Genomic DNA, 22,940 nt, shown 5'->3' on the forward strand with positions numbered 1-22,940 from the left:
AATGGCATCTGTAGCTGTTTTTACGTGAGTTTGTTTTTAGAAATTCCATGAAAAGCTGCGTTTTTTTGGAGCAATTCTTGGAAAGCTTCGGGAAAAATATCCTCAGAGTGATTCACGAAGAAATTCATCAAAAAATACTTGATTTTACCTCACCATCCAAGTATAGTCAATAGGGTCCTAAAGCCTTGTTTCAATTTTAGTACCAAACGCTTAAGTTTTGGCCAGAAACATTCACTAAATTTGAAAATGATTTTCGTTGGTTTAAGTCCAAAAAACATTTTTTACGATTTTTGAGATTTCGTCACACCCCTTGGTTTAAACTCAAATTTTGGGTATAATTTGTTTTCCGTGTCCCATCTGAAATGTCAGATAGGAATAATTCCATTGTTACAACTAATAGCCCTGTGGCATTTTTGTCGACAAAGTGATCGTCAAACATTGGCAAAAGAGTCAAGGTTCATATTTGGAACCATTTTAAAAAAAATATTAAAATATGTTATAGGGAAAGTGTTCCAGTTATGGCCATAGTGCTTCCCTATTTGACCATATGTGAAATTTTGATAACTTTCACATTTTAAATCATTTTGGATGTTTCAACATCAAGATATATCTTAAATCTAACTACTACACCATACAAAAGTTTTCAAAATATGAAGACTTTAAAAATATTACGTATGGCGAAATAGGGAACCTCTATGTCCATAACTGATTCACCTACCCTAGCCATAATTTTAGCTGGAAAAATTGCTAAAGTAGTTGCAAGAACATGCTCTTTCGTAATATTAAATAAATACAAAAATTCGTCAAACATTTTAGGACCCAATTCCTGGTAAAATAGTTGTACGAATGTCTGAAAACATTCTAGGTAATCCTTTGATAATTAGTGATGAAAAGAGTAACTTCTGCAAGTCTTCTAGAGAAGTTTAAAGATAATAGAGAAGCAAATATTTGAAAAAATCCCTAAAGAGCCTTTGTAGGGGGCGGAACTGAGCCCTAGGACCTCGAAAGAAAGTGGCCTAATATGGATATGAACAAAACCCAATCATGCGACATCAAATCACATGTATAAGATTTCACACCTGCTTAAGTAACCTTTCCAGATGAGCACGATTGTTGTTCCCAAGTTGAAAATATTCCATGAATCATACTCAAAAATTTGCCAAACATCAATTTCGTAATCGAATTGATTTACATTATAGTAAAAACAATGAGTCCTAAAAGTGTTTATGTCCAACCGAATTACAGCCATAACCTTAGAATTTCATCACCTCGGTAACCCATCGACATTTCTCCATAAACCGATTCCACCTAAACTGCCATAAAATTCTTCTCATATTACAAATGTGTTTATTCAAATCCCATAAACCTTTTCCGAGCAAGTCTCGCAGCCACATAGTCTCTCCCCTCCTTCGACCATGACCTTGTTGTTCACGTTCGTTGTAGGTAAGTTAGTAGGTAGGTGCCGCCAGATGCACCCATCTCGAATCAACATCTAACTCAAGTACTACCGAGTAGCTGCAGCTGTTGTTGCCATAATGCAATCGAAAAAAAGTAAGACTGCAAACGAATCCAAAAGTCGTAAAGTTGTTTTGATGCGTTTGGCGAACGGGTTGAATAGCCATAGTTGGCCCACGGGGGGTTAAACGATCAAATTGCCGAGTTGCGATAAGGGAAGGGGTGGTAAAATGAACACCTTAAGGAAACCATCTTGTTTCTGATAGAAAACGAGGAATGTGTATAGTTCTATCGCACAGCATCAAAAATAGGGATGTAACCTATAGCAGCAACATGGATCCAGACTTAAATAGCTAAATTTTCACATATTTTCATCGCTATCAAAAAGCGATGCAAATGTTCATTTTACCTGCACTATGTGGGTAAAATGAACAGCGGTTGGTGGTAAAATGAACACCACGCAAAAAACGTGAGCAAAACAAATATTCATGAAAATTGTCATTGCCCCACCGAAAATACATCCCTTAATGATTGTAACCCATTCAAAAAGAATTATAGAGGTACCAGATTTGACATCATATCATAACGATATTCAACTCACTGAAAAACCTCAAGTCTTCCGAGCTAAAAGTTACGTCAGTTCTAATTTTCAAACGTGGTTTTCCAAAATCTTAGTTTTTGTAGATATTTTTGCTTCAATTGACCTACGTATCAACTCGAACACTAAGATATATGATCTAAATCGTCCGTGAGTGATAATAATTAATCGAATTTGTTTTTTCTCGGTAAAAGGCACGGTGTTCATTTTACCACCCCTGTTCATTTTACCACCATTTCCCCTACACGCATGAAGGTATCTATATGGTGGAAAACGCTGCGCCGGACGGACGAGACCTCGACAACAACTAGACTGGGAAAATGCACGCGTGAACGATAGTGCATTCGCGGTGCTTCCCAAACAGTTATTATCAGAAAAAAACTTCATTAAACATATGATCACCAGCAGTCATTACATTATGAGAAAATTGAGAGTATCTCTTACTTATCACTCTCTGTGAAAATTATGATCCGTTAAACATCATGAGAGTCTGTTTAGCGTCCATTGCTACACCTTTGATTAGATAGGAGGGATAGCAATGCATGATAAAACCCATTTAAACAAGATTCAAACATGGGGGACACTGTATTGCTATCAGATGTTCGGGGATTTTTCATCATGCCAGTAGAGTAAAACATCTACCCCCAATGGTAAATGAGGGAGAAAAACGGGTTTTACCTATCGCTCTCTCTCTGCTGTTATTTATCAAGCTTGTTACAGCTTGCGGGACATTGCCGATCATGGTCTGATACATAGGCGATGTTTTTCTTCGCTTGCTTTGATCGTGTTTCAAGATCAATTGAGAACGAATCCTGTTGTGTCTACTCTCAACTACAATTAAAATATGGTTTAGGCAAACTTATTCAAGAGGAGTCGTCTTAAATCGGTTCCTAAGTCTTGAAAGCGCGATTGAGCAAGTTATCTCTGCGACGCGCGGCAGGGTGTGGTTTTTACGGTAGAAATAAGCTCTTCTCTAATTATTTTATGTACATATAGTTGGATGACAAAACGTCGTCATCTAGTATAATAACTCTGGCAGGTCGTCGTGTAGCCATCGACTAAGCACGGTGCTCCCCTGACCGTTATTATCAGAAAAAAATCTCCATCAAATCTGTGCTCACCAGTCGTTTTCTATAGCTAAGCTGCATGTCTGGGCAAAATTTAAAAAAAAATCGTAGGGCCCGTTTTGAAGTTACGCCGTTTTGATTGTATAAATCCACAAATTCAAAGGAAATCTGAGATATTTCAACGGATTTTTAATGATCGTGATTATCAAAAGAAATAAACCATCAAACTTTAGTTCAAAGTAGGTGTTTTTAGTTATTTGTGACCTCTGGGTGAAGTTTTGAATGGGAAGATTGTCGATATATTGAGTTACGTTCTTTTTGAAGTGTAACTTTTTAAATAGATTAATTAGGCATTCTAATACCGGTAAGCACGTTCAAATGTTTTTAATGAAATATACACTTACATGCCGTCAAAGTCTTTCACAATTTACTGATTTTTTATAGGCTCAAGCAATATAAGGCAGAAGCTTATTTTGGTCATCATGACGTCGAGCCTATGTGGCGGACTGCTACAGCGAATCGTCATCCAACGCTTTTCCATTTGACGGTGACTACCCTGATTCTATATTTTGTTTTTCCGGCGTTTTGCCTTTTTTGACGTTTTGTCCGTATGCCATACTTTTTCATTGTCTTCAATTCTCCATAGCCAAAAGGCTAATTAACACTTCATGTTCATTATGTATTGCTACCACTTAGCAAGAAAAAATGGATCATAAAGATGATAAGTTGTCTGTCCCGAAAGAGATATAAGAATGAGTTGTCGACAAGAAATAAAACATTCTGCGAATTGGTGAAAATGAACTAGTCGACTGCTAAAGTAAATTTATGGTCTTTGAACTTATTCAGCTATTTAACGTCCAAACTCGTTGAACAATATATTTCTTTTAAAATTATAGGCTAGAAGGCTAGAAAACAACTGTAAATAAACGAACAGACAAATAGTGTAGCCAAATAATGTAGAATCCGTGCACTCCGAAGCGGGCTACACGAACTTGAAGTTTAAATTAAGAACGTTGTCGAGAAAATATGTATAAAAAAACGTTCCGAATACATTTTTGGCCATAGAGGGCGCTGTTGTAGATGTTTTTTTCGTTAGTGTTTCGAAGATTCTTCAATGATTGGAGAAGAGACTGCAATAAATCGGAATTCTTTTTGTGAAGTAACAAAAAGTTATACCCAGCGGACTGAATTTCGGTTTATTCCCCCGGACTGGAATAGGCAGCTTCGACAGCAAGGTTATTTTGCAAGATTTCGATCAAATTTTGTGAGGTAAATTATTATTTATAAATATTAGACCCGACCTAGGTATTTTTCTTTAACGAAAAAACTTCCAGTTTCTTGTAGTCTCTTCTCTGATCATAGGAGAATCTTACAATCACTAACGAAATAATTTGATCGACTACAACGCATTCTATGGTCAACAATGTGGAGTTTTTCCTATAACATGGTGTGTACTACCTGAAGAAACCTGGGAAACCTGGAATTCTCAGAGAATTTCGGCCACACTCAGGGAAACTAATCTGAAGCAGTAATACATAGTAGAATATATCCTTCTTGTAACAAAAAATCTATTCAACCTAAAAAAAATTCAGCTGCAACGCTTAAGATGTTAAGTCATGAATTTTTTTGAATGATTAATTCACTCAGCATAAAACATGTTTCGATAAGGAAGCAGAAAATAAAAAAAAAATCCAAATTGGTAAAGCCAAGTGCAGTTCCAATTTCTAGTTGCGTGAGCATGTGAAACATAGATGAGCGATAGCGATTTCTCAATGCATGCTTAGAAGCTATCACCTCCCGTATCGTTTACATAGATTACTCAGAAAAAAAATCTTCTGTGTGTATTGCCACTAATTCTTTTACCGTTTTCTCCAGTTGTTCACAAAAGTTTATTCCAGAGTTGAAAAAAAAATTGTTTCAACATTTTTCCAAGAAACCCTAATATAATTCCTACGCCGATTTTTTCATTTATTTCGAGCATTTTCATAAGAATTCTTTAAGAAATTCATCCACAAGTACTCTCAAGAATTGCTAACAAATGTCTCTGCAATTATTAGATGAAATCTGTTATAAACTTTTCCAAGAATTCCTCGATGAATGCAACCAAAAAAATTGTCTTCGACATTTCCTTGAAGACATTCCTACATGAATTACTATAACAATTTTTTGAAGACACTTTTGGCAAATTTTTCAAACAAGTTTGGAGGAATTCCTGAAGAATTTCTAAATTAAAAAAAAAAGAAAATAATTTTTAATTTTTGGAAAACGGGAAAGTTGGAGAAAAATCAAAGCCTGAATTTTTGGAGAACTTGGGGCTTCTTGAAAAATGTCTGTACCAATCTTTGGAGGCATTCCTGATGGAATCTCCGTGGCTTTTCTTAGGCTATCCTTAGAAAAAGTCCAGGTTGAATTCTGAAAGGTATCTACAGAATTTTGTTTAGAATTATATGGGAAGAATTACTCATGGGCCCTTCCTTAGTCGAGCTGTTAGAGACCGCGGATACAAAGCAAAGCCATGCTGGAGGTGTCTGGGTTCGATTCCCGGTCAGTCCAGGATCTTTTCGTGATGGAAATTTCCTTGACTTACCTGGGCATAAAGTATAATCGTACTTGCCACACGATACACGAATGCAAACATGGCAACTTTGGCAAAGAAAGTTCCCAGTTAATAACTGTTGCTCAGAGGAACACTACGCTGAGACGCAGGATCTGTCTCAGTGGGGACGTAATGCCAAGAAGAAGAAGATGAAGAAAAGAAGGAAGAATTACTTAGAAAGTTCGTGAAAAATGTTCGTCAGGTCAGTCAGTGCTATTTTTGTTTGAGTGTTTCGAAGCCAAATCAACTACAAACACAAACACCTTTGAATACAAATCTATAGTCATCTAAAATTAATTGTTCGTCAATCATTCATGTGTTTTGGAGAATATCTTGAACCTGTCAAAAACCTAGAAATATCAGGGGATTTCAATTTTGTAAATGAGTAGACACCCTTGAAACTTGTATGATTTGCTCCCTACAAACTTCAAGTTTCTTTAATTTCTTTCAATATTTTTATATTTTCTTACACAAAACTTCACCCTTGGCAATATCTTTGTTTTCTTTTACATTTCTGGATTATTTGATCAAAGAGGCGTAACTTTGAAACAAGCTCTATATATTTTTCAATTTCTCCCAGAATTGCAGCTTAGATCTAGAAAACGACTAGTGAACCCAAATTTGATGTTTTTTTTTTTATCTGAAAATAACGGTTAGGGAATCGCCGTGGCATTGGATGTGTGAGAGCCAGCCTGGTGCAACTCTGTACGGAAAAGTTTTTAATTACACTCGTTGGGGGCGAATTCACATCGCGATGGTGCAGTACAGAGCAAAAGCTTCTTCATGAATGACGTTCTCTATCCAAAAAATAGATAATACCTGAATACGTTCTACGTAAACAGTGGGTTGAAAACTCTCCTGAAAATATTGGACGTCTTATTTGAACCATCCCTCCTGATGGGGCGATAGTGTGTGTGGTTCGATGGAATGGATTCAATGCACCGAGGTGAAGGTCACGCCCTAGTGATTATCTTTTCTATTTTCGACGCAAACTTGTCGGTACTTTGGTTAGATCGAAAACAACCCATCAATCCTGACGAGTGCTCTGATGAGAGTGGGATATACCGTGTGAGTTCTATATGTTGGCAGTATGGGATATGGTCGTGCGATAGTTACTCGATGTAGCACCGTATAACGTAATTTTATACAAGTAAAGCCAAACGTTATTTTTAGGATGCCCATTGGTGATTACTTTCACGGCAGAAGTTTCAGCTAGAAGATAAAACGGTTTTGTTTGCGTGCGTTGTTTGCAGACTTACACTCAATTATCAACCATTGAGTTCTCGTTCGAGAGTAAACTCATTTGAGATCCGCTTCGCGCCCTTACGGCGGATATTCGAACTTGCCTGCAACATAGATTCATTTTCCAAGTGTATTTTTTGTGAAAGCTGTCATGGTTTTTACACTTGTACAGCAAAAATGCAATAAAACTACTGTATTTTGTTAAATAACTTCAATTCAATTATCCGTTTTGCACTTTTTCACCGAAATCGCATGGACGTACACGATTTGAGAGAAATGTTTAACGATCGACACCAGTCACACCACGTTATGATACAAGTTTCTTCTGGGTCCCCTGTGTGACTTACTTCGCCAGGCACTTATTTTCACTGTGAAAAACCTTCGTACTTCATCACTGAAGGATTTCATTCCAATCACACGCTGTTAAAGTTCTAAAATTCACGAAATTTTATGAAATTTCCTCAACGACCGTGTAAAATTGTGAATGTAAACAAAGTTCAATACGTCGTACTGAGAAAAAAAAAAAGCTTGTGCGCATCAATGTGATGCTCGACGTGAAAATAATATTCCTTTGATTGTGTTGTTTTCGCCGCACTGTGAGCAAATGCCATAATGGTACGGTCAAAAGTAATTGTGTTCATATGTTTGGGCTGAATTTTGATGACGAGCAATTAATTTTAAAGGGAATTAGTATATTCCATCATGCTGAATGAATGGAGGAAGATGCCCGTAGATCTATATATTCTAGTAAATCATTTTATTATAGCGTTGATGTGTTATGTTTCGACCACTCAATGTATCACAATGAGCCGTAAGTTGTGAGACGAATCTGGAAACTGATAACGACAGAAATGAAAACGATACGACGGATTGAGAATACGGCAAGATGGATTTTCTTCACATATTTTTCCAAAATGAGATCAAGATTTATCAAAATCTTATTGTACAATGCTAAAGCCGTTTTGAGAAAGAATTGTTTGGTATCGCTTTGAATCAGCATCATTCACTGCAATACTGGGAAAATTGCAGTTCTCACTGATCAATGCTTAATACGATGGATACTAGCACATCACCCTATATAGGTTCGTTTTATTTCGAACAGAAAAACAAAGACTAAGGGCTTTGTGTAAAAAAAAACTCTGGAACTACAAGCGGATGAGCCAGTTAATGTATGGTGTATCATGGCTGCTGAGCTGCGTGACCTACAAATCAGGCGTTAAAAAATCAAAAATAAGGTTACAGAATTCGAGATTTTCACAACACTGTTTGAGCGCAATTTGACTGAAAAGAGGTCTCCAGATCCTCCGCTTCCAGCATGAGCTCAGCTCTCAACTGTAAGCAGAATTCCGAAAACCCACGTGGTTCCGACTGGTTTCCAAACAAATCCAACGTTCCAATCGCACGCGACACCTCTCATCGGAACTGAGATAGGGTAGGTGTACAATTGGTGGAGAACCTATGGAAAAATAGCTATTATATGCTGCTTAAATCATGCAATATTCAACTTGAACAAAAAAACTCGGTTGGGTGACAAAACGTCGATTTCCAAAACGTCGAAAGAAGAGAATTGAAAGTGAACGGAAACTTTTTGGAAGAATGTTTCTCTTCTGAAACGTCAAGAGGATTCAATCTCTAATTATTTAGTCTTTCAGAAGAGAATAATTCTCCCAAATCTCTCCTTTTGACCTTTTGTCCTTTGAATGTTTTGTCCATTTGACGTTTTGAAGCTCGATGTCTTGTCTTTCGACATTTCAAGCGTGTGCTGGAATAAGGGCGTAAGTCGCATTATCGATTTCTTTTCATCGATCGATTTTTATCACCCAAACATTGCTAATACCTCCACTTAGGGAGCATTCATCCTACAGAGAGAGAGCTGTGGTAATGGCGTGAAGTATTCTGAACACCTTCAACTGCCTCCACACGGCATGATTACATAGCTCTGCCAGTCAATGAAACCCGGGAACCACTCTCCCAAGTTGGGTCTACAAAATAGCGCGACGCGACCAACTGCGAGCAATCAACAGCTGACTGACTGAGCGTTCTGCTGGCAAATTTTCAAGTGCTAATCACACCAGAACGCGTTGAGTCTTTGGGAGTTTTCAAGTGGGATATTCGCCCACGAATGTCAACCGCACGCAAATAAAACCGTTCCCAAAAATGAGCACTATCAGTCATGAACTCTGGAACAAGCTGATTTTTGCTTTACGAAAATACACCATGAATAGAAATCACGAATCCGGGAACTAAGTTCCACAAATCGTGCGTAACGCCTGCTCACTGATCACTGACAGCTCAGAGAAATCATGGAAACGTGATATTTGTTCTTGTTAACGAGAACTCCTTTCACGTATACAAGAACGCTGTTCTGGATCGCGTTGTGTATATCTGTGATTATAATGACAACTTTAAAAACCCCATCATTGGCCCACTTTCTCAAAAAAAGTTTTGGGGAATTTTCTTCCGAAATAAGAGAGGCTAATGTTAATTTTCATTACGGTATCATAGCAGTAAATTCACAAGTTGCACATCTGAAAACCTCCCCGCAAACTGCAAAATTAGGTTGAGTTGCAAAAGAAAAACTCCTATCGTTCGCCCCGTTGTAGAAGCAGCTACGCTCTCGAGGAAACATATCGGCTATCAGTGCAGCAGTCTTCATTTTTAGCAGAAGCAACGTCGGGATAGGTGACCAATTCAATTAAAATCCACTTGCAACTGAACAATCTGCTGAAAAACAAAAAGATTTTGCCAGAAAATGAATGGCATCTTCGCCCTCGAGTCTGTTTTGTTGACTACTACTGCGCATGCGTTATTATTATTGACAGCGCGCGTGAACAGAGTTCGCGCTAGCTGGAACCAAATCACTAATATGAACTTAGAGGTTTTCGATATCGTGATTTCAGAATCATGGTATTGAAAGCGTTACGATCCAAAGAAGCCAAGAAGTTTGTTCTCAAACCAGTGAAAAAGTTCATGGAAATGAGATGTGCTAAATCACACTTACGGGAACTAAATCATGAATCGGCATACGTAGTGCGTTCCGTTTCCTATGACATTTTGTTCACGTATATCGGAACGGATTTTTTTGCGTGCGGTTACACAATTTTGCACACAGCCGTTCTTGTTTTCTTATTTGGTATCTGGAAAGCATTGGCGGCAAGCAGTCCTTCGGTATTTTTGATATCAAATAAGGCGAGGTGGTACAAGCAAATACTTGTGTATTGAGTATTCGGATGAGTTGCAAGAAAAAGGTTTTGAGAAGCAGAAATCGATTTTTCTTCAGATTTCAAACCCTGAAATTTGGAGAATAAGTTTAAGTAGATTCTTGGAAGAACAACTGCTTGATTTTTGCTTGAATTCCTGGAAACGTGGTTGAAAAAATACATGGAGAAGCTCTTGGAGCTAAGCAAGAAGAAAGCAAGAGAAATTTCAAAAGGGGTTCCTGATGCTTTCCTGAAATTTCTGAAGAGATGCAGTTTGCAATATTATTGTGATATTTACTAAATTATTGTGCAGATTTTGGCATACACATTGCTCAGCAATGTGATGGCCTTCGGTGATGGCTATTTTTGGATTGATATAATACAAACAAATAAGATCTCATTTAATACAAACAATACACAAGTTTCATATATTCTTGACAAATTGTTATGGAGAATCTTCCAAATAGTGTTAAAGAGCTTCTCAGATTTCTTGTTCTTCTTCTTCTTGGCATTAACGTCGTTACTGGGACAGAGCCTGCTTCTCTGCTTAGTGTTATTATGAGCACTTCCAAGATTTTTACCTAAGAACTTTATTTGCCAAAGTCGCCATTTTCGCATTCGTATATCGTGTGGCAAGAACGATGATACTCTAGGCCCATGGAAGTCAAGGTGATTTCCATTACGAAAAGATCCTGTACCGACCGGGAATCGAATCCAGACACCTTCAGCATGGCTATGCTTTGTAGCCGCGGACTCTAACCACTTGGCTTAGGAAGGCCAAAAACCAAAAGGAATGTAAGGGACATTCTACTGTTTTCAAGCTTTTCAATAGTATTATAAGTTATTTTTCTATCTTATATAAATATAGAAAATATATGTTATTATATCGGTCGAAGAATTTTGACACTAGAGCGGGTCCAGATCACGTGGGGATCATACGGGAGCGTGCCCCGCTCAAGTGTCACAATTCTCAGACCGAGTGAATTTAGTACACCGGTGGATTAGACCATATTTTTCATCTGCCTGTATGGGAGGGGCAAATTAGGTTTTTGGCAGTGTATGGTCTAATCCACCGGTGTACTAAATTTACTCGGTCTGAAAATTGTGACACTTGAGCGGGGCACGCTCCCGTTTGATCCCCACGTGATCCGGACCCGCTCTAGTGTCAAAATTCTTCGACCGAGTTGATTTAGTACACCAGTGGATATGACCATGCTGAGAGTGCGGAGCTGCAGTAAACTTTGTACTTGTGTGCAGTGGCGCGCAAAGCAAGGCACGTATCAAGCGCTATAATAAAGCCGAAAAACGAACGGAAGAGAATTGGGGGAGAGAATCGGTTCGTTTTTTTTCGGGTAACTTTTTTTCTGATCCGTGATAAAAAAAATCTGGACAAACATTTCAAAAGGGCACATCGACATTGGCTTTGCAAAACGCTGTTCAGTCTAATTCAACTCGATCACGCTCATCAATACCACTATCACGAAGAACTACACCAATCTTTCTGATAGAGGTGTTAATTTGCGTGGGCGGGCTAAAAATGGCTCAACAGTAACGTTTCTGGCCCTTTTAAAATGTTTATCCAGAAATTAACCGCCTCTCACCAAAAAAGAGCCACGGATCACTAGTTCTTTTGAACGGTTCCGATTCTTTTTGCCCATCACTTTGTATGACATGAAAAATTGCTTAAAAAGCTTCAATTTCAACTTTCTTGAAACTAAGATTTGTTACTTACACTTCTTTTGCTTCAAACCCCCTCAATCTAGTATTCTTCAACAATATTTTGCTGAACAGAATTGGATACAATCCAAAATATTCTTTGATTTCCAAATATTGTTGCAATTTACGCGTATATTCAATCATCTTTAACTTTTTATTTATCAATCCAGTTTATGCCACAGATTTCACAAATAAATCTTTCTAACAGCAACATAGTTGGTATAAAAATGCATTACTACTCCCACTACCATTTCTCATGATCCCCCACAGTTCTGCTATAGGGTCCAGCATCCATTGCCTCCCTATTTTTGGTCAACTTAATTGAATCATCCGCTTCCAAAGATTGAAGCAGTGACAAACATCTTCAGCAGACTTTCCCCAAAGCAGCAATGCTTACACAGTTTGCACTCACACCGAACCCTGCCTGGGCTGGCAAAGCTCAAACGAGGAAAAACAAACGACATTTAGAATCGTAATTTCGTCATTTCCTCTAGCTTCGATATGGCGCTGTTGTTTTCACTTGGGTGCACCCCTGAGGTGGTCCAATTTTGAATGAAAAAATCTAAACGTAAAAGTCTTAAGTTTTTACCCCTTAAATTTGTCCTTTCTAAATCCCAGAAGCTACTTTAGAAATTTGTGCGGAATTCGTCAACTCTAAGGATCTTACGCTACGTCCTAAAGCTAAACAATTTTGAAACTATTATGGAGAAAATCGAATAAATATATGTGAAAAACTGTTCCAACTACATTTTTGACCATAGGGAACGCTGTAGTTGATAAAATTATTTCGTTAGCGTTCTCCTATCAATAGATAAGAAACTGCTACGAAACGAAAGTATTTTCGTTAAAAAAAAAAACAAACATATTATACCTAGAGAAACTTAAATTCGAGTTTTCCCTTAGGTGAACCGGAAAAAAAAAAAATAGTTTTTGCTCACCCTAATCGAAATAAAATGCCAAAATATAAAATACGGGTGTAACATTTAAAAATAATGATTTGCTTTACAAAATTTGTACTCTTGAAAACTAAACTTCCGGGTTTGTTGCAGCCTCTACCAAACTAATTTTATCGACAAAAGCGCACCCTTTTGCAAAAATGTAGTTGGTACAGTTTTTCCTACATATCTGATTGTTTTTTTCCATGCAAACTTCATGCTCATTTAGTCTTAAATAGAATTGATGGATGTTTCTTCAATTCCCATAGTAGCTTCTGGAGGTTCAAGTGAACAACTTTGTTGATGGAATTTATTTTTTTCGTATTTTACCAATTATGGCCACCCTAGTGAACCCTCTTGGGCAGGATTTCAGTTCGGGGAGTTCGCCCCTCATCTACCTCGGCAGGAGAGCATCCGTGATGAATTTGCATCCTGCAGTGAATGTTACGATCGATCCCCATGGGGGGACCTTGTTTGGACATTCGTTGCATTACACGTCGTGGTCATGGGGAGCCGAAGGCACATCGCGCACCGGTAGCAGCACAGGACTTCGTGAATAATTGATTGGGATGTTTGTCTGTCGGTGGATATAGGTTTCACACGTTGCCCGTCAGCCACTGCCCTGATTAGTGCCTACGTCCATCCGGTGGATTACATCGATCCTGTTCGGAGTTCACCGGACGCAGGACATAGGGAAAACTGTACGGTTCAAGGCTTCAGGGTGATCTTCGCCTATTGTGCTTACCGGATGAAGTGCTTCTGGGTGGATGTACTCATTTCCGACAAAGCATCAATCATTGGCATTTGGTTTGTATTGTCACATGTAGAAATGAATACAGTGAATCCTCCATTTACTTACTTTTACATGAAACCAATTAATGTAATTCGATCTATGTAATATTACATACATGGAATTTGTGTGCTTTGGAGATACGCGAAATTCGTTTAGCACATACTCATGATCAAGGATTGAATACTGAGAAAATTGAGAGTATCTTTTACGCAACACATCATGAGACTCTGTTTATCATTCTCCGCTACAGCTCTGATTCTCCTTGGGGCTCTAATTCGCAGCTTTTGTTTATCAAGCTTTTTACAACTTGCGATACAATCATGGGCCGATACAGATGGGATGTTTTTCTAAGATTTTTTGATCGTGCATCGAAATCAAATGAGAGCGAATTCTGCAATGCCTGCTCATGAATGTTATGTAAATTAGGAACATTGAAGCGTGATCCCCCGAACTTGTTCGTAAATCGAGGTTACAGTGTACCGAATTTACATTCGAACATTTCTCCCAACCATCTGTGGTGCAATCCGATCCGTAAAAGTCAACATTGTAGTCATGGTCGTCTCTCGTTCGGTCGAAGTATGGAGACCAGCCAGCAGTCCCGTGGTCGTAATTAAAATTCTAATCATTTATTTCAATCATTCCATCGCCGCTCTACTGTGTGATTGAATCCGATTCAACAACCGGGAACCACCACCGAACTGGTCGTCCAAACTGGGTTAAGAGAAGGAAGTTAGCTTCGCTTGATTCGGTTCTCTATCCGACAGAGATTGATTCCCGCCGTTGTCACCTCTGCAGGCGATCCCGAGCTAGGAATAATAACATATTGAAAACTTATATCGATGCTGTGATATCGTCGTGACAACAATCCAATATCATAGTATTCTGATCGAGTTTACAACAATCATAACATAATATGGGATCCAAATTTTGTATGAAAAGAAATATGATACCATTTTGCAATTTCTAGGTCCAAATCGAAATACATATTATATGTCCATGAAAACTCATAGTAATAAGGAAATTTTGATTTTGGAATGGTTTCATGAGTCGATATCATAAACTTATCTTATACTGGTATAAATTTGTAATGAAAACCAAAATTTGATATCATTTTCATATGATTCTGAAACCAGATTCTGCTCGGGATGAGTTTGGACTCTAGCCGTCGTCGTCGTGTGATTTGCATCTATAAATATGATGATTGAGATTCTGACCGGAGCCACCACTGGAGCGGAACGGAAATGGCCACTTGATGTGTGTGCATTTGTGTGTGGGTGGTTGATTCTCGGGAGAAAATATTCAAATCACATTTCAATTCCAACCCCGAACCGGAGGGTTTGTCGGTCGGGATTTGAATGCGAGATTATGACAATGGGCAAAGGCTGATGTCCGGTCCGGTGGTGGGTTGACTGGGGAATATATTCACTGGTCACTGACGCTCTGGACGACAGCGATGGTGTAGATTGGCTATGATAAGCTGATTAGTGATTACGAAGGGACGACTCGGTCGAACTTAAATGGAAGCTGCTATGAAGCATGTTGAATTATGCACAATTGGATGGACCGATAGGTTTTCAAAAACTTATTCGTCTGAATTCATAAACGTAGCCAAGAGTGGCGAAAATGTTAACAATAACTTTGATTAGCGTTGATTATGCCCATAAACTGCAACGAGCAGATATTATGCTGCCAAATATATTATTCCGGCAATCGCCTGAACTCTGCCATAGATCTTGCCAGCAATTTCAAGTTATCATAAAATCGATACATTCAGAAATTATGGATTTGTCAAGGAATGTCTCAAATGATTCCTTTAGCAACTGGCAACCAGGGCTGGGAAAAGCCTTTCACTCTGCAGTAGCCAAGCAAAGCAAATCACAGTCAGCGAAGCCAATGAAACTCACGCCCTTCACTACTGTAGGCAAAAAACCTTGAAAATAGCAAAACATCCGTACTACAGTACTGAGAAGAGCCACGTGAGTTTCTCGAAATTCAAGCCTACTTCTATTACACAGCGTAACAAAAATGACATTTTTGCGTGTCTCAAGGATCAAATTATGTGACTCTAGTAGATTTGGGGTTGCTGAATCTGGTGCCATTCTCAGAAAAGTTCCAGCACGTCACAATTTTTAGCTACAGGTCGCCAAAGTTGTATAAAACACTGGTTTTATTAATGTTTACATGAAATTTAAAGTACAATTTATCAAACTTTTTTGGAATCTAATCCACCAAACATGCAAAATAGAACTTGAGCTTTCATTTCAGTCATAATTTGAATGAAATTGCGCGATTAAATTTCGATTAAACCGATTTTTTCAACATGCTTGCAGTCTCCATACGAAATTCTTCGTTTCTTCTATATGGCAAAATACAACAATTCTCTAAACCATCAAAAAATAACTTTTCCGTATCGAAAGTAATACAAACTTTGATGATAAGTGATGTTTAATGCATGAATTTTGAATTCTGTGGCAAATTAAACCAATATATTACCTTACAAGCTGGAAAACTTGCATGCAAGTTGGCTGAAATAGTCATTTTTTGCATTTTCAACAGGCAATATCTCAAAAACTAGACGTGCTATGATATTTCTGAAAACGGCAATGGACTCAGCAACCCTTAATTAAGTGAATAGCGGTATTTTGGTGCTGGAGACAAAAACGTGTTCCGCAGTGTTACCTTTCACAGCACTGCTGGCAACACTTTCCTCACCTGAATTTATTCCTTGTACATACCTATAAGACACAGAATTATCAGATAAAATATTGAATTTCAAGCCATCAACTTACCTTTCGATCTTTCTAAATCGAACACAATCTATCGATTGTTTATTTACATTTTCATTATCTCTTTTGTCTGACAGTTCTAGAAGATTCAATCGATCAATAATGAACCTATTGTAGAACAGTTACCTTTGAACACAATATTACAATATTACACAATTATACAACTATACATTTCTAAAATATTTTTTTTTTTCTATCTTTATTAACGAGATTTTTCTAAAATATTTCATGCAAGTGAAGTGAAACGTATATGTCTCGTTTAATCATTCCCCACCGGATAATATCCGCAGGAACATGGCATCTCCAGCCAATTATTACTCATTACTAATAGATGTCTTTAAATTGATATTTCTTAGAGTAGGATCGATGTACCAATAGCCGCATAGCTAAGAACAAATATTCGTATAATATCGAAAAATAACGCTAACGTCATTATTTTTACATCATCTGAAAGCTTTTTATCTTGGTTTTGTGGGAAAAATATGAAAACTGCGAAAATTCATATGTTTGCATTTATTATCGCTTGTGCCACTATAGGAATACATGTGCCTATAGTAGCACTATTTCTAATTTCTGTTCCTATAGTAGCACTAGCATCACGGCGTTGGCAAAATACTAATCAAAACCTTTTTTTACAAAGCTTTTATATTTTTCCTTCAAAGTGTGGATCAAAAGCTTTCGTTAGATGTAAAAAAGTTCTTAATTCATTAATTATTTCGTATAATAAAAAATAGTTTCTCTCAGTAGTGCTACTATAGGAACAATAGGTTAACTATAGGCGCAAGGGAGCTCAAATTTTAAGCAAAACTAATTATTTCGATCATTTTTTGAACAAAATCAAGCTGTGGTGGTACTATTAATTCCTGTGCTCTGTAAAATCCTTGGAAGATTCCTGAAGATATCACTGAAATGTTTTATTCAATCATTTTTAGTACTTGGAATGAATAATAAAATAATTGCTTGTGTATTGTAAAAAAACCTGTGTAATATCTAGATATTATTGTTATAATAATTATTATTATCGTATAGTATCATTAATATTCGAAAAAAGTCTCCCGAAAATATTAGGAATTTAGAGAAAAAGTTTTGGCAGTATGGTGACAGATGTTTTGGAGGAATCCTTCAAAGTGTTAATCGTTACCTCCAAAGGGATTCCATCAATTCGCATTTTGGACTGCATCTTGCCACTGTAATAAAATGACGAAAGTTTACGTTTTTCGTTGTATTATGATTCTTGCAAAATGATGAATAATGCTTTTGAGGTTGCTCTTCAAGTATTTCATGGAAATCATGGCTATGCCATGTATAAATTATTCTTGGTTTGAGTCAAGTGAACATTATAATGCACATTACGTACGATTTTAATCATGTTTATGGCAAATCATCTTATAAAATTACTCAAAATATACCCTAAATAACTCAAAACTCGATTATTATTTTTCCTTCCAGGCCAACGGTGATGCTTCCTTGGGCAAGTACGGTGGTGGTGTCGTCGGAGCCGCTGGACAGGGTAGCTTATTCGTCGCCAACCACGCTTACTAAGCGTCCCCTGGTAGGCATAATCCAACCCTTCACCTCAAATAAGAAAAACCTCTCCTCCTCAACGAAAAGTGTCGCCAAGCACATATTAAAGCAAGCAACCCAGTACAGAACACCCAGACCTACTAACCTCAGCATATATCTGTAGCCTATGGTTGTTAATAGTTGTTTGCACTCACTTCCTCTCACCCAGGGGGAAAAAGCTTGAGAGTGTGCTTCGTAGAACTGGATAGGTACAACTCAAATAAAGTCACACCGATAGAAAAAAAAAATCTCATCCGCAATGATGCTGGTAGTTGAACACGAGAGGATTTTGATCAATAGGACAGGACACAAAGATAAGACACTAAACGCAATTATCATCAGACAACAAACTATAGTAATTTGTTAAAATGTTGGCAAAGGCAACGCAGGAGAAGCCATGCTTCATAAAATTAAGCGTAAACAAGATTGCTAGTAAGATTCATCGAAGGAGTAGAATCACCATCAGGAAAAAAATCTTCAGTTCTTACAATAGTCAAACAGGGAAAAATTATACTCATTTCAAAATGTGTCGTTACATCAAGCATACATAATCGATCCAAAACGCAGGACACAAAAAAAACTACAAATTATACCTCGTGAAGTTTTTTGAAACCAAATCCAGTGAACGTAAGGGAGAAGATTATTAGGATTAAACTGTTTCGTTCTAACGTTAGTTTTACGTATTTAAACAAAAACCACGGTTATTACAAAATGGACTACACAGTTGGTTGAACTAGACAAGGAAATAAACTGAGCGTAATGATTAAATCAAACTGCAAAGTTGCGTTGTTTTTTGGTAAAATCCGAAAGCAAAATTTGTCCACAAGGTTTGTCCACATACAGTTACCCCACGCAGTTGAACCAGCCACAATTTATGAATCAGCTGACTTCAAAAGACAAAATTATTATCAAACTTGTCACAAAACATCACAGAATTATTTTTACTGATAAGTAACTATGCGTAAAAATAATTCTGTGATGTTTTGTGACAAGTTTGATAATAATTTTGTCTTTTGAAATCAGTTGATTCATAAATTGTGGGTGATTCAACTGCGTGGGGTCACTGTATCAGGTAGAGTATTCGCGAGTAATTGGATCAGGAAGGGAACGTTGGAAATCCAAGAACGCGTGATCCTAACTCTGGTTTTGAAGCTAAGTTTTGTTATTTGTTTATTTTATATTTTCTCGTATGTTATTTTCCCGAACGGTAGTTCCTCGAATTGACTTTTTCACTGAATGTAATTTCTCAGAATGGCCCGTTATTCCGAATAGTGATGCAGTTTAAGAAGGTGCCATGAAGGACAGTTTTCAGTGACAGGATGGTGAACGAGAAAAAAATCAAAAGATGGCGTTGGTGGTCAGACTATGCGAAATGAGCCACCTACATTATGAAGAAGTTTATTTTTGACAACCCATTAGGTACAAACGATTATGTTTGTCTTATCCCAAAACTACCAAAAAAGCACTAATGAACCTTATCTTTTATTCGTTCTCATCGAAACAGTCGAAATCTACTTTGCCCAGCGTTGTCTCCTTCAGTGCTTCCGGGCACTGTTGCTACCTGCATGGGGACCACGACGGAAGCGAAAGTTAGTATTGTTTGCCTTTCTGAGTGCCAGTATGGCCAAAGTTTTAATTTGATTTCGTCCTTATGCTTGTCACCACATCATTGAACGACGGAAGGATATTTTCAGTTGGGTGTTCCCCCGCTTTTGGACATAGTACTTCTATGTTGGATGCTGTATGGCAGCTTTTAACTTGTAAGGCTTCGATTTTTTCCGCCACATGATTGTAGCTATTTTCGGAACAAATTAATCGGTTGTCGACGCTAGTGTTGAAATTGAAGGTCAAGCTACAAAACAATTCTCATTAGAGAAGAAATGTGGCTAGTGAGTCTGCTAAACTAAATAGCGGTCGTCTACGGTGGGATACGAATTATTTCACTAAATGTTGTGGTTTCTCTAATGGGGAATATACATGACACTTATGATGTAGCGAGCTCCCTGTAGCAGCTACAGTGCAGCTGAATGTTGATAATTGGTATGGTATTGCTGTGCGTGTTTGAGATTTTTAACAAAGAAGGCGAAGTCAAAATTTGATTTTCTTTGCTCGGTTGGCGGTGATATGGATCATGGTTGCTAAGTATCCTTTGGTTATTTTGTGTTACCGCATTTCAAGCTCAGTTAGACTGGATTTGCAAGTCAAACGCAAACAGCAATACTGCCGTTATACGTATAATTGTCTCATGCTCCAAAATATGCAATCGAGAAAAACGCATTTAAAGATTTTAACATATTTAGGCCTCGTATTAACCAGGTGTGCGTTTAATGAAATTAAAATCTTTACAATAGTATAAAGATAAGCGTGTTCATAAGAGTCAGAGTTTGTATTATGGAAAGAAAAGTCAATTTAGTTACGAAATTCAAAGTGGGACTGTTATGCCTAGAAATACGGGGTTTTTGGTGAGTTTCTACGCATTACAGTCCCACTGATTGTAGTGACAAATTATGTGCTAAAGATACTGCTGTAGATGATCGTTCTTATGTATAGGTTGTACTGAATGTAGAGGATGTATATCCTCAAGTCAATGTTGAGGCACTTAATAAAGGCTCAAGTGATATGTGCCAAATATGGGGATGTGAAAAAATACGATTTAATAGTATGGGATGGAAAGCAAAGTTTTCTGTATGTGTGATAATGAGAAAATGTATGGGCTAGTGATAGAAATAGTGAATGGATAAATTAGAGGGTTTATAAGATTTAATAAATTTCTATATGGGCTTTTCCAGCTGCAGGCTTAACAAAAAACTCGTCTGCGAATCCAACGTTATTCTGCGGAGTAAATATTTAACTCAGAATTTACGACACAAATCTTCACACGATCTGACATTTCTTTGGACTTGGTTTTCAAAATTATGATAGTTGATACATCGCAAATTAAGTTCAACATATTTGCCAGTTGCACCGAAGAACCAGTTATCCGAAATAGCCCAGTATGTGGACATGTTACCATTCTTCTATTCTTCTTTTGACTTGATTTGAAAATTCATGGAGTTTGATATGTCACAAGACAGGTCTTAGAACCGCCAATATAAAGGCCACTTTCCCTGGGAGACAGGGCAACAACCTGGCATCTTATGGTTTTTTTTACATGAAAAAAAAAAATCAAAAATTTTCGTTTTTTCGTGTTTTGAAGGCCTTGGGACAAAAGGGGCTACTTATTGCTATTCTCATTTTTTCTTGAAAGTTCAGACAATTTAACGATTACTGTCAAATTTTCAGTGATGTATGTTTTTTAGTTTTTGAGTTATATTAATATGCAAAAAAGCATAGCTTAGCTTAGACTGACTACACATATCAATGGTTGCTATTCCGTGATTGACCGAAGTCAGTGAAAATGCACAAAGAATCAACTAGAAGTTCGGCTGGGATTGGCCATAATCTTCTTCAGTGTGCATAATTCAGTGCCTCTATTTATATAGGGTCAATAACGGCGCCGGCCACGTCCTTGCAGTCAGGTGGGATTGGGGGAAGGAATGTTAGTGTGTAACCTTTGCTATTTGGAGACCGTGTTTGCCTCTGCATCTCCGCAAAGGTTACTGGGAAGGATGTTTGTTAATGGGGAGGATCGTTGGGTCAAAGGATTCACTTTGATAAGTGATTAGACCATGATAAATAGTTTTTTGTCAAATATAAATATGCTTTTATGAAAATATAATATTTTCATTTAATATGAACAATTTCTATGTAAAGGAAAATTATGCCGACACTTGAGGTGACGAACCATTCAAAGTTTGTTGAACAAATATCTAAATGACGGATTTCACGCCAACTCGACACGCGATTGGCAGCACCCCTTCAGAATTCAATGAAACTGTCTGGATGTCAAAAGTATGTGAAACTAAGATACTTTGCATATTTTGTATTTTCAAAATCGATCTAGACTAACATTTGAAAAGGGTCAAAGTTTTTTTTTACTTTTTTTATAAACCCGTATAACTCGAAAACGGTAAGACCTACAAAAAAGTGTTGTATGGGGGACTGTCGTGAAATTTCCTGAAGTTTTAGAAAAACAAATATTGAAAAAATAAAAAAAAATTTCTACACCGAAAAAACAATAACTCAAAACTTTAAAGTCGATTTAACAAAAACGACCATTTCAGATTTCAGATCATCCTTAAGCAAAAAGTTTCGTAATTATATTTACTAAAAGTCGTCCATACATTGCAAATTGGGCATATTTTAGGGAAAAAAGTTTTTCTAACAACGAATTTTTTAAGTCCAAATTTTTTTTTTGATTTTTTTTTTATTTCGCTTTAAATAGTCTAGTATGCTCATATTTTGAAGTGATAAATGAGTTTTAATCACAAAATAGATTATATTTGTTTTATTGGGAGTAGTTAAAAGAAATAAAACAGAATTATACAGAGTTTTTTTTTTAATTAAATACAATTGATCTCGCACCAAACCGCTTATGAGAAAATGAACTCCGTCTAAAAATCCGATGGGTTTTTAATGGTTGGAAAGATATCACAATTATATTTTATTTCTTATTTGGTCAAAGCCAATCTTAACAGGTTTCTGGAAAGGGTCAATATTATGCTTATAAAAAAGTCGTGGTTTTTCTTTATCATGCATCACTATTTTTATTATTGCTATATATCCTAAAACGTAGTATCTGCACATGAATATTAACATTATGTTTGGGCTTTACTGAATAAATTGAATATTTTTGGTTCATCCTCTGAATTGGTATACCGTTTGGCTGCAATTTGTGTATCACTAATAGGCATAAAACAGTGATATTTTTGGGTACCAGGGACAGTTTTAACCTTATCAAACAATTCCATCAATTCCTCTGACATTTTAACATACTGTTCATTGAATATATATCAGAAATTTAATTTGGTGATACATGTATCAGTTTGTTTCACTGCCCAGTCGAATAGTTCTCGCGGAGTTGCAATTGTGTTTCCATAGTCTTTTGCA

General features: G+C 37.1%; 1 protein-coding gene across 1 annotated transcript in view; it reads left to right on the plus strand.

Annotated features, from left to right (window-relative positions):
* The window catches only part of LOC5567031 (fructose-bisphosphate aldolase), a 60,819-nt gene extending 42,095 nt beyond the window's left edge, over window positions 1-18,724 (plus strand). Inside the window, exon 5 of the mRNA XM_001651374.2 lies at window positions 17,838-18,724. Coding sequence (XP_001651424.1) covers window positions 17,838-17,930 — 93 coding nt within the window. The 3' untranslated portion in view covers window positions 17,931-18,724. The remainder of the gene's footprint in view (window positions 1-17,837) is intronic.
* The last annotated feature ends 4,216 nt before the right edge of the window (window positions 18,725-22,940 follow it).

Source organism: Aedes aegypti, chromosome 3 (assembly GCF_002204515.2).
Source record: "Aedes aegypti strain LVP_AGWG chromosome 3, AaegL5.0 Primary Assembly, whole genome shotgun sequence".
Taxonomy (NCBI): Eukaryota; Metazoa; Arthropoda; class Insecta; order Diptera; family Culicidae; genus Aedes; species Aedes aegypti.